This window comes from Grus americana, chromosome 19, assembly GCF_028858705.1.
Source record: "Grus americana isolate bGruAme1 chromosome 19, bGruAme1.mat, whole genome shotgun sequence".
NCBI classification, from domain to species: domain Eukaryota; kingdom Metazoa; phylum Chordata; class Aves; order Gruiformes; family Gruidae; genus Grus; species Grus americana.
The window spans coordinates 5,436,701-5,449,644 of NC_072870.1; the positions used below are offsets into that span (position 1 = coordinate 5,436,701).

Consider the following 12,944-nt stretch of genomic DNA (forward strand, 5'->3'; position numbering starts at 1 on the left):
CTTTACATTTAGCTGTATGGAACAGCGTGGTGTTTGCTCGTGAATAGGCGACTGAGCAATTTTGAGTTTTTTGCCTGTCGGTGAATTGCTCTCGTTAAAGATGGGGAGGGTAGGAGACGGTGTCTAATCTGCAGGCTTTATCAGTTAAGGTTTTCTTTGTCTAGGTCACTGAACCTATTGTTAAGCAGCATAAGCCCAAGCAAGCTCCCCCGTGGCCCCACCAGGACTGCCCTCCTGTTTACGCTGACATTTTAAGACCTCTGTTGGCCAGATTTTAATCCACTCCGTATCCTGTGCACTGCAGTCTCTGGGGCATACTAGCTTTTCACGTCCTCTCGTCCCAGCCGTGCAGAGTGCTCAGGCTGAGGACACAACCGCCTGCCTGATGACGCACAGCCGTGGCATCGAGCTGCCGAAACGGTGTGAAGGCAGCAGGAGTTCAAAGCTGTGTGGCTACTTTGCCACAGCCAAGCGTTAACAGATCCCACGGCCCTGACCAGGCAGGCACGATGGCGAGGAGGAGTGGGGGGTAACAGTACCTGCAGTCCAGCACCCCTCTGCAGAGCTGGGGTCCTGCTGTTTTGCCTCTGCCCTGAAACTGAGAGCTGGTGTGTGAGAACTACAGTCTCACTACAAGGTGAGGAACCACCTGCCAACGTGTTAAGATCCAGTTACACATGTTCTCTTAATGCGCCTGTGAGCGAGTGTGAGAGTGGCTTTGTGGTCTGGACGCGGCTCGCAGGGAAGTACAAGGTGCTGCCTTCCAGGCAGCCCCATCTCTTGCGGGGGGAAAGCAGGAAGGGAAGAACCAGCAGCAGAAACAACCTTCCCTACCGCTGAGATGCCTCTACACTGGCACCTGGAGGGAGCGCGCAACACCCCAGCGCACGGGGAAGCTGTGGGGAATTTGCTCAGGCAGCTCGTGACGTTTCCATCCCTTCCTCCCCTGCCTTCCCCCAGCCTTGGATCCACCTCTGCCTCTCCTTCAGGCTCCTCTTGGACAGGGCGCTTTAGCCACTGCGTCGGCTCCAAGTGAATCAGGCAGCCTGGGCGTGAGCCGCGCACGTGTACCAGCACGTGTGCGGTTCCTCAGCCAGCGCTGCACAGTTTGGCTCTGGTGTCAGCAAAAGGCTCTTTTAAAGTGTTTTCTGGAAGTGCGATGTGATCATCAGCTCAAGGCAGAGACTGACAGGATAAATCAGCCTTCTCCCATGCCTGCTTTCAGGCAGCGTTGGATCTTTTTGTGCAGATCAGATGACGCTCGTTGTCGAACATCTTCGCTTCTGTCACATCGTCAGGCCAGGTTTATGTAATGAGATGGAAAACTTATTTGTGTTCAGTCCTTTTGTCCTAAAAGCTGCCTCCAGAGTTTCGGCACGGACTCTTGGGAAACGGGAAATGTCCTATTCAAGAAACTCACTGACTGCACGTTCCCAGATTCGGCACCAGTGGAGTGACCTAGGAAAGGAGAGTCAAACCGTGAAGTCTCCTGCGCAGCACCTCCTCGGCGTGCGCTGCACGCAGCCTTCGCTTCCCTCGGGGTTTTTCAGCAGGTAATGGCCTCGCTTCTGCCGCACCGGCACCCTAATGGCACAAAACCTGCCTCGTCTTGGCAGGACGTCAGGCCCAGATAGGGCACGGCTCTGGCTATAAAAGAGGTATTCACCATGACTTTAGTGTAGTCAGAATGACATATTAGAGTTGAGACCTCGTGGAATTTGCTGATTAGTCTGTAAGTATATTGAAAGGCCTCATTAAAACACCATTAACGCTGGATCCCCTCCCAATGAGCCATCTCTTATTGCTACCCAGAGAAACCTTGAGGAAATGAAAAGGCTGCTCTGGCTGGCCGAGCCAGTCCCTGGGCATGTTCCTCAGCTCAGACGATCTTTGCGGTGCTCAAGACTTAATGTGGCGCTTCTGATCACTCAGGAGGGCCCTGGGACTTGGGATTGCCTCTTTGCCTCATGCTTTGCCTGCTGGAGCCACCGCCACTGCTCAGACTCTGCATTCCGGTACTAAACTCAGTCCTTGACCTGACTCTTCATCTCTGACCCTGCTTTAGCTTCGGGGATGACCCTGTTTCACAGCACTACTTATGTTTTGTCTTTGACCAAGTGAAATGCTTAAAACATCCCTGCTGAAGACGACGATGGTGTGGTATCCACCAACGCAGCTATTGGAAGGACCTCAGGAAACCTGAAAAAAGACCCAATTAATAACTCCTCATTGTTATCCTGAATAAGAAAGATCCACGTCCTGGGAAGCTTGCCAGAGAAGTGGACTGGGTGGAATGCAGGGAGTGGTCAGCCCAAATAACAGATGGGGATCTACTCTGTCTCTACGGGAGACGGAAGGTGACCTCTGTCATTGAGCTTGGAGTCTGCTCCCCACGTTTCTGCTCCCAGCTGGACCTCGCGTTGTTTTTGTGGATGCCGAATCCGTCTGCCGGTGCTGGGCTGAGTCCGGGCGAGGATGGAGAGCCCAGCTCCTGCGACAGGCTGGAGCCATAACCCTCGGTGTCCTCACACTGTCACATCCCAAATCAGAAAGAGAAGACACCACCATCGTCTTATTTATCATTTTCTTTTCTCGCCGTCATTGAAGTCAAAGCACTTCCCAGGCATTAATGAACGTATCTCCACAACATGTTATGGCAGAAGGAAAAGCAATTTCCTTGTTAGAGATTGGCAACAGAGGTACGCGAGGCTGAGGGACTGACCCAGGTCCCACAGGAAGCCTTAGCTTCAGGATGAGAACAAACCCCTGATACCCAGGATTTCGGGCCAGTGCCTCAGCCCCAGGCCACCCACGTCCCTGAGGAAGACGAGGGGGTACTAAGTGAAGGTTCACTGGGAAGCGTTAAAATTCTTCCCAAACATAGGCTTTGCACGAGCAACGTTACTGCTGCTGGTCCGTGTCTGTGGTGGGACACTAAAAATGCTGGATATTTAATCTAGATAATTTAATCAAAATTTTTCCCATAACATATTTGCATATATTTACTTAAACATATGGTAAACCCCATCCTTTATTTAAATTAACAAAATTTGCCGTAACATTTTGCATACCAGCATTTTACATAAAGCATTTTCTTGACCATGTAGCAAATATTTGTCTATAGGTTTATATCTTATGAATAGAGACAATAATAGTATATATTTCTAGTTATTTTTTTGATTTATTTATTTCTAAACTTTCCCCAAACTTCACTGTACTTGGGATAGGTAGATGTATAAACACAAATTCTGAGTATGAAGACAAAGGAGTTTTCTGAGATCTGAGAAGTTATTGCCTGCCTGGTTGGCTTGGTTTGTGAACAACAGAACAGATTTACGTTTCGGTTCTGTATTTACCTTAAGCATAAATGATGTAACATTTAGTAGAGCACCCATTATTATTGAAGGAAAGAGGTTTACATCTATAGACAGAAGAAGATGGAGTTTGCTACGTCCTTCTAATGCTGTGTCAGTTCGCCTGTGTCAGTCCACGCGTGATGTTTCCCGTGGGGAAGTGGCCACGGAGCAGCACTTCCAGAGTGTGTCAGGGATGCGCATAGAATCATAGAATCACAGAATGGTTTGGGTTGGAAGGGACCTTAAAGATCATCTAGTTCCAACCCCCCTGCTGCAGGCAGGGACACCCTCCACTAGACCACGTTGCCCAAAGCCCCATCCAACCTGGTCTTAAACACTTCCAGGGATGGGGCCTCCACAACCTCTCTGGGCAACCTGTGCCAGTGCCTCACCACTCTAACAGTAAAGAATTTCTTTCTAACATCTCATCTAAATCGACCCTCCTCCAGCTTAAAGGATGTCTGGTCTTAAGTCATCCAGATGCTTCTTGAGCTTGTACCCATTGCCAGCTTATATTGTGGGCTCCTTCTAGTATTGGTATCTTTTTCAGTTCAGCATCTGTCCTAATGAACAAAGATTTGATCAACATTGATCTGAACTTTGCAGAAACCTGATGGATTAAATGCTCTTAACCAGCCCAGTCCGTGGGAGTTACATTTGCTCAGCAGTTGCCTGTTCTCACAACTGCAGCTTCAACCTTCTTTTAGACACGAGCATCCTCACCGACTTCCCTGTGACTTGAGAGCTGCTCGCTAGTGACTGCCCTGACGTGGGAAAGGAGAGGTCCTCCAGATATCAGCATGGAGGGACACCTCACGTTTTGAAAGTATGTAGTACCTGCTAAACTTACAAGAGGCTTAATCACACGAGAAATGCCGGGGTTATAAAAATAAATCCTTGTAGGATGGAGAACTGGGAGTTGTGTGGATGTGTTTGGCTAGGTGGGAATGGGAGCAAATATCTGTACGGATGCGTTGGATGATTATTTCATTGCCAAGTGTGTGGACGGAGCGGTTGCTAAACAGAAAAGTGGGGAAAGAGTTGGAAATGCTGGCTGGGGACAGCAAGGGGCTCGCAGCTTTGAAGGTACCAGCAAGACACAGTGTGCTGCTGACCTCTGCGACAGGGAACCGTCTCCCGTGTCATAACTGGCCGTCGCTGCGGGAAAGGTGGGGCCTGATTGCCAGGCCATTATCTGCCTAAATCTGTGTCAGTGCAAGTCTTGTGTAGCTCTTGGGCAGTTTAGAGACTGAACGCCCAGGGCAGCATTTCTGAAGGTTGCGTGAGTGATGCGGACGAGACAACGGACATGTGTAGATGTGGCACTCAGGGACACGGTTTAGTGGTGGACTTGGCAGCGTTCGGTTTACAGTTGGGCTTAATGATCATAAGAGTCTTTTCCAACCTAAATGATTCTATGTGAGTGGTCGCTGCGCTCTGCGTTCCCTGCCCACGGTGTGCTCTGGGGGGCTGCTGGCGTTTTGTGGCACAAGTGGGACTGGTTTGCTGCCAGCAACAGGCAGGAGGACTTCAGGATTCACTCATACTTGTTCATTTTGGTATCCTCTGCCTTTTTGGTCCCAATAGTTAGATGAAGGTTGTTCATCTAGCAGGGTGGCACCTTTAGGTTGCTTCAGGATACAAAGCTTGGCTTGGCTGGTGCCTGTGTGGGGTGTGGAGCATGCCTTCCCCCACGGGAGGTTCTGAGCATCTTCAGTGCTTAACCTGTGGAGATAGCAGAGCCCTCATCATGACCACTCTACTCCACAACATCTCTGGCCATCCTCCCTTTCTCAGGATAAAACCCACTACTTTAGGTAACGGTTTATTTGAGTGAGTTATTTTATGGTTTATGTGGGTTTTTTGTCTAAAATGAAACATCTTGGCATGGTGAAATGTGAGGACAGGACAGAATTTGCCGGAACTTCTGAGAATCTTAGCATGTATGTGCTAGCGGGATTTAACTTCTGTCCTGCCATGTCTCTCCTCGTACAGACTGAAGCACACGGGCTCTTTCTTGCTGTGATAAAATCCTCGAAGCCTGATTTAGATGGCTTCGGGGCAGTCTGATGAGGAAGAGGAAGCCCGGTAGACTGTTACCCCTCAGAGATGCGCTACGTGCTCCCATCCTGTCTTGGGCAGTGCCGCTTCTTCCTGCAGGCACCTCGCTCCTCCTGTAGCTCGTGGGTCTCCTGTTCCCTTGGGCAGGATTCCCACTTTTCAGCTCTTCCCAGATTTCACCTCGGTTTCCCCCTTTTTAATAGGAATGCTTGGCCTCTTGCACTCAGACTCGGGGAGGAGCAGCTTGTTTCTGTAGCTGGCCCAGTGCCAGATGTCATCACTTCAGGCAGTGCCACGCTGCACATCTTCAGCAGTTTGAAATGGAGAGACAGAGGGAGGCAGATAAGATCAGCAGCTTTAGGTGATGGCATTGTTTCAAATAAACCATGCATGACCCAAAGCTTCCACTTCAAATGGGGAATGAAATTGCTTCATCCTTTGACAGCTTGCTCCATGAAAGAAATTTATCTTCGCTTAATTGCTTTAGATCCCAAGAGGCTGTGTACAGTAATTTCTAGGAGATAATTATATCAAATTAAAAAAATATGTGACTATCCGACTGCTGAGCATGAATGCAGTGGCCAGAGAGCAGGAAGGAAAGAGGCACCACATCTGACTCACGCTCACAGGTTATCACTTCCTCTCCTTCTCGTGGTCTGCAGGCATGGCACTTGGAGACCGCAGGAGAGTGTCTGCAAGGGACCGGGTGCCGACGCGCTGAGCAGGGTGCTTGGAGCCGGGAATCCTGCTCCCGCAGACCTTCTTTGGGATCTCCACGCTGGGGCATGGCAGGGATCTCTGTCACCCGTACCTTGTTAGTTGGGGACGGCAAGCCTCGCCAGGCAGAGCTTGGCAGTGCCTTTATCTGGTTAGTTCTCCTGTGTAGCTGTACAGTAGAGCTGAGGAACAAGAAAGCTTGTTGATTTAAAAACATGTATATTTAGAAGCAGAGTGTAAACTTCCTGCCCAGGCTGGGATTGGATTCTTGACTATGTTTGAGTTTCCAGTTTTCATTTCCTTTGCCCTCATACTTAACATTGTGTATCTCCCAGAGTGTGCCCCAGACTAATCTCTCCTTAACCCTCCCTCGCCCCACATTTTTCTCTCATTATTTGCACATCAGTTCCAGTTCTTCCAGGAAGCAGTGTATCTCCTGATTGTCACTCTGTGCCATGGCTGAGCCTGGGCTCCTGCAGGTCTCCTCTGTCCCTCTGGAAGTGACCTCAGACCCCAGGCAGTGGCAGACCCGAGCTGGGGACTGCAGCCGGGACAGAACCACTGGCAGTTGCCATCCCTCAGAAGAAGATGGACTCCTTCGGCACGGGTTGAAGTCCTGAAGGAACATCCCTCTTTGTAGCTCATGAGAAACAGTCACTGACCAGTTCCAGGAGGTGTAAATCACTCCGTCAGCTAAATCTTCTTCTCTCTCTCCTTTAAATCAGACCCCATGCCCTCCTTGACTGCTTTGTGTGACAGCTCCTGCCCTGCCATTGCCTTTACAGCCCATCTCCTGGGGACAAAGATCATTTTCTGCCCCCCAAGGCTGTGACAGTTTTTGTGTGTGATCCTTGCATGGGCTTTGAAACAGTTGTCAACAATCCTGGACCAGAACTGAACCCCTCCCCATCCCTGTGATGTGCAGGCTGGTTTTTGAAGTGCGATGCTGCTTCAGCTGTTCCCAGGAAGTCTGCAGGGGAACTGCGTTTGTACTAACGAGGTAAAGTCCCTGTGTGTTTCTGGAGGGGATCTACTCAATGGGCTCTTTGATGTCATCTCAGTTTTTGGACTTACATCAAGTAAGTCTAAAAAAGAAAAAGAAATGTTTTGGCTTAGCCTAGAACATTTGCACCTGAGCAAGATGACCTGTGGCTGTCCTGGTGTCTCCTTAGAAATCCACGGCCACCGGTAGAGCTGTGGCCTGGAGCAGGGAGATGGAGGGTTCTGGTCCCAAAAGCTGCCCACCTGGACAAGCTGGCTCCCAGGGCTGTCTAAAGTGGTAAGGTGGGAGAGTTATCACATGTAAAATGTCTCCTCAAGGCAGTCCTCAAACTTAGCACCGTACCCACGTGCTATTCAGGATGCTGCTGATGGTTAATCTCATATCACCCTGCGTGCAGACAAAACCAGCCCTCTGAGATGTTCCCTGGTGTACTGTGTAGGTTGGTTCACGTGTGCCAAGCTGAACAGCATCCCCCATCTCCCCGTGTCTCTAGAGCCTGAGTAATCTTACACTCTTGGGATGACCGTCCCCAAATGTCCCCATAGTTCATGCGTTGTCTCCAGTTCAGACCTCATGGTGCTGCCACAGGACTTGGATTTAATCATCTTCTGGCCTGGCTGCCCAAGCCCAGCGCTCTCCAACAGGTCACACATCCTGATCTTCAGCTGTAGTTTGTCATTACCTTTTTTTTTTTGTATGAGATCTCCGGACAAAGCTTGGCACATCGCAGTGGTTAGCAGCATCCGCTGCTGTCCTCCATGACCTCTGCAGCCCAGATAGCCTTTGTCCCTTTGTGTCCTCCTTCTGGGAATGATCCTGGGCTGGTCTGAGGTTTTGGTCCCTTAGTCACAGGCTTGGAGAGGGGAGCAGCAGTGTTTGGTTGCCTGAAGCAAGGAGACTCTTTTCCTCCAGCACAGTGTAGTTGTGTGGGGACATACTGCATAGTTCCGTGAGTGCCCTGATGCACCAGTCCCATAATCAGCAATTAATCAACTGGAAGAGGGATGCTCTGTTGAGGACAGCGAGAAGTGGGACGTGGTCAGAGGTGAGGGACCAGCTGGGCATGGCACACACCAGCCAGGTCAGTAAGCTCAAGCCCGGGCCTCCTGGTCCCTGGGGTTAAGATATGGCACCTTCTACCGCTGTGGTTTTTTCTGTATTTTCCCATAAAAGCTATGTCAGCAGCAGTCACTCTGTCCATCTCCTCTTGTCCTTTTCCTTTGCTTTTCTCTGCTTTCTTGACATACTTCTTCACTTACTCCTTTTTGTTGCTGTTAGCGAAGAATACATCACCTAAAGCCATTCGAAATACAGTTTCTGCTCTTAATAGTTTCAAAGGCCGGCTGCCCTGACGGCCAAAGCCTTGGGGGGGCAGGCGAGGCGGCTGCAAGGAGATGGGCACCCTGTTGCAGAAACTGGCAGAAGAACATTTAAGAAACTGAGAATACGCGGAGCTCTCATCTGGCTCGAAGCTGCTGCTCACGGCTCAGTCGGCGTTTTGTTTCAGAGGCCACGAGCGAATGAGTTAATGATGATCCCAGATGGCTTCAGAGTTTGCCTCTTGCCACCCCTTCCTGTTCCCCCAGGATCTCAGATGGTGGCGGGAGATGAAGTAAAATTCTAGAGTTTATTGTAAAGTTCATCTCTCTCCCTAAATCATGCTGGAACTTGTGCGTGCTGTGTTGGCAGCTTCAAGGGGATGCTACCTGGTAATTAATTAGTTGTCAAGAGACAGCCCAGAGGTTCCAAGTCTTTATATTCTTACTAATAGAAATTGCTCTGATTACATTTTCCCCCTTGGCTGGAGGGCTGAAGAGCGCAGAGCAGGAGCCATGGTCCATGGGCAGCTGGAGCACGCCTGCCTGTCCTTTGTTGGGACTCCTCTGAGCGTGCTAGCACACGCTTCTGTGAGCACGAACCCCGAGGGAGCCCCGTCCTGAGCCCTGTCTTTGCCAGCCGGTTCTGCTCGTGCTTTTCATCACACGCTTCCCCTGCCTTTGCAGGTGAGCCCTGCCACATTTCCCTTCAGCTCCTCCTCGGGGTCTTCTCTTGGCATCATCGTTCCCGTCAGCCCTTCCTGCGCAGCCCCTTCCCCAGCTTGGACGGAGGTGCTTTGCGTGTTTTCTTCGCAGAGCCCTTTTTCTGGGCTAAGCTTAGAGAAATATTCGGTGTCCGCAGAGATTCCTAGTGTTTCTCTCAACCTCACTTGTGTTTTCTTCTCTTCGTCTTTATCTTTGTGCTTCTGCAGTTAGTCGTGAGCAGATTTAGGCGGCTGCCTGTGTGACCGGGGAGCTACATGAGAGGTGCCTTGATTTTGGGGTCCTGTCTCAGCCAAGCAAGGCACTATATACACAAAATTGGTCTGGAGCTGAGTTATCCAGTGGTTTGTTAAAGGACAATTTTTGTTTTTGTGCACTGGGGAGCAATGTATGATGTCCCAGCTGTTTGGGAGACGTCGCTCTCCTCCTCCCTCTGCAGCAGGACACAGCCATTTTCTGTTGTGTCCCTCAGCAGTGTACTCAAAATTAAACCTTCCCGTGGCTCTGGGAAGCACTTCTCTGGGAAGGAGCCTGCCGAGTGGCACTCTGGATACGTGCAGGAGGTGACAGTGGCCTGCCAGCCCTAGTGACCCGGGTACTCTGGCGCAAACGGACCTCTCCACTGATGCAAAATGGTCCATCTCAGCCCAGGATGGAGCTTGCTTTGTCTCCTTGTGTCTGGGAGAGACTCCAGCTTGCTGCTCCTCCCAAGCACCCCCGGGTGGGCAGATGCAGCAGCACCAGGAGCTGGGGCTGCTCCCGTGCCAGGCAGGGCACAGCGGGCAGCGAGGTGAGGCTTCTGGCTGGGCAAGGGGAGAGGCAGCCCAGCTCTCCTCCTGGCAAATGTGCGCTTGTGAGAAGAGCCCAGCCCGTGGGCAGGGATGCAGCAGCTCTTTGAAACCCATCTCTGCTACCTTAGGGAGCAGCTCTGCCCTGGCTGATCCCAGGAAGCATCCCGTCCGGCATCCCTCTGGATGCTGTAAATAAGCTGCAGCGAGCAGTGCTGCTCTGCCGGATGCTCTCACGCCCGCTGGTGCCATGCCTTCCCTTCCCACCCCCGGGGAGCCGTGCTCCGACCCACCTGACATGGCTGCCTTTGCAGACATATGGTCCCTTCTCTTTGTGTTTAGTTAAGTGTGGGAGGACTCGATGCTATAACTCCTGTAGCTTTTAAGCTGTTGTTATTGCTGGTACGACCCTGCAAGCAGACGTGGCGATTTTACAAGTGTGGCCCCATCCCTAACAAAGGCAATTAGGATGCTATTCTGTTATAGCTGGGGGCAGAGAGATTTCTAGTGTCTGGAAGGAGCAGTCTGAAAAGGGCATAATCTAATGCAGAAGATGAAGACAAAGGCATTTTGAAGGAGATGGTGGTTCTGGGTGAGAAGGGTGAAGGTTCAGGCTTTGGGGTGGAAAAAGATCCCAGGATGCGATAACCGCTGGAGTGTGATTCTGCAGAGCAGCGAGCAAAGGAGATGGAGGGGACAGTTGGCACAGGAGTGGCACAGGGCTGCCAAGTGGTCTTGAAGCTGCGGAGGTGGCACGGGAGAGCTCAGGGGAGCAGGAGAGGGTGGCGAGGGCCACCGCTGCCGTGTGGTTTGGTGCGATTCACCCAGGGCAAGTCAGGAGGCTGTTTCCAGTCCCAGGGCTCGAGCTATGTTTCATGCTGCTGGCTCCTTCCTCGCTTGGCTTTTCCAGCATCTGATCCGACTGTTTGTTTGCTTGCAATGATTTCAGTTGTTTTCTATTTTAGCTTCTGACCCCGAGTGCCTGGGCTGGGGCAGGCAGGCACCGTTTGAAAGCCGCCACTTGGCGGCAACAACTGTTCGAGCCGCAGAGCAGCACCCATCTAACCCCTCTTTTCACACACTTGGAGCTTCCCAAACATTAACCTTTGGATTAAAATTTTCCATGCTTGGTCTCTCCCCAGATGTGATGTCTGAGCTTTGGTTTGGGTTCATGTTTTTCACGTTTGCTGGATTTGTGTTATGGGAGAATGAAAGAAATACTTTTCCCATTTAAAAAAAAAATTATAGTCTCCATTTACTTTATTTTTTTTTTAATTTGGGGACTCACCAAAAATGGTTGAATTTTGAAACTGAAAATAATTAGCTTGGCTGCAGCAAGCTCGTGTTGCAGGCGCTCGGGGAAGTCCTGCAGCTCCAGGTGTGCGGTACGGCGGGTATCACCGGCACAGCCTGCACAGCCCGCTCCAGGTACGTGCAGGCTCTGCCAGCAAAGTCAGGGGAGCCTTGGTGTGAGTCAGGCTGAGTAACTCCAGATTTGGAGGAGGGCAGCTGGGTTTTTTTGGTTTTTAGAAGAAAGGGGGGGGGGGAAAGTTGTTTTTCAGGCTCTGCATGCAGGATCATGACGCGTCAGGGTCGCGCGGGCTCCCGGGCTGTGGTGAGTCAGGCGCAGGGCTTGCCGCGCTGTTTTCAGTCCTCTGCTCCGCGTTGCAGGTCATGTCATCGTCGGGAGATGACGTGCTGTAGACACGGCGGTACGGTCGCCCCGTGGTGGGAGCGTTGTGGCAGGGATCCTGCCTCAAGGCCCCCGTGCCGTGCGGCTGTCACTCCCCTCGTTTCTTCTGTGTCTCGTTGCACGTGGCATCAGCCGGTGGCTGCACCTTTCCTTGTCCTAAAGCCAGAAGCTCAGTTCCCACTCTTGACACCTCCTTGTCAACTTTAGGGCCACCTTGGACAGGCTCAAACACTCTGCATTTCCCTACATTGATCTTTTTTTTTTTTTTTTTTTTTTTTTTTTTTTTGCTGGCTGCAGCACCCCTCCTCTCTGCTCCAAGTCTGCGTGCTGCTCATCGGGTGGGGACCTGCGCTGCTCACACCAGCGCTTGTAATGTCTGGCCTGCAGCTCTGCCAGAGGCCAAAATTGGCTCTTGGTGCGCGGCTGGATCGCAAGGACAGTGTTAGATGGAGGGTGGAGTGAGCGAATACCCCTCTCTTCCTACTGTGCTTTCAGGAAATGTCTCTAATGCAGCTGTAAGTGTGAATGAAGTCAAAAGGATGGATCGGTGCCCCTGCTCCAGCCCACCCCACTTGTCGGGGCCCATCCAGAGTCCCCACCCTATTGTTCTGGTTCAACTCCTCCGTTTCGGGGCAGGGGCCCTGCTCTGCGCTCAGCATCCCGCTCCCGGGAGGAGGAGCTCTGCAGAAAACAAAGACGCAGCGAATAGTTTTCCTCTCCCCGACAAGCCACCGTTCCAATTCCTCCTTCCCTTCCCTAGGTGTGTTTGCAGCTCTTGGCCCGGCTGGAAGCAAGCGACTGCAAGACTCGGGCCGTTAATTATCTGCCAAAAGAGCTGAGTATTGGGTATAAGTAGCAGAACTGGGCTTGCTGCTTCCTTAGAGGCAGAGCAGGATCAGCGCGGGCTGGAGCTCGCATCCAGTGCATAGTTACCTCTCTGGTAGGCTAACGGAGTGTGTCTCGCTCGGAGCAGCCCCTCCTCGAAGAGGACATGGGCTCTCAGGCACAAGAACGTCATCGGGAGTCCCCTAAGTGGCAGCATTTCGCTGTAAAGCAAAATACAGCGTTTGTCCCTCCCTGAAGTGGCTGCTGGAAGTGGTGTGAGCTGCTTCCCGCCCTGCCCTGAGCCGCCGGGAGAGCGCTGCCAGCGTGGTTCTTGCGGTGGGTGGAAATGCCAGTATTGCTAATATCTCTGGGGCTGTGGTGTTGCAGCCGACCGAGCTGTGGTGGCATTTTTTTGGTGTTACTGCATTGCCTTCTGTATCCCCACCCTCTGTTTTCAAGGGA

General features: G+C 51.5%; 1 protein-coding gene across 4 annotated transcripts in view; it reads left to right on the plus strand.

Moving 5' to 3' along the window:
* SMG6 (SMG6 nonsense mediated mRNA decay factor) overlaps positions 1-12,944 on the plus strand; it is a 114,825-nt gene that overhangs the window by 72,799 nt on the left and 29,082 nt on the right. The window contains exon 14 of one of the 4 annotated variants that reach the window (XM_054847413.1): positions 6,080-6,370. The exons of the other annotated variants lie outside the window; for them this stretch is intronic. Within the exon in view, the coding sequence (XP_054703388.1) occupies positions 6,080-6,340 (261 nt within the window). The 3' untranslated portion in view covers positions 6,341-6,370. Of the gene's footprint in view, positions 1-6,079; positions 6,371-12,944 lie in introns of those variants that run through there. 4 annotated transcript variants of the gene reach the window in all.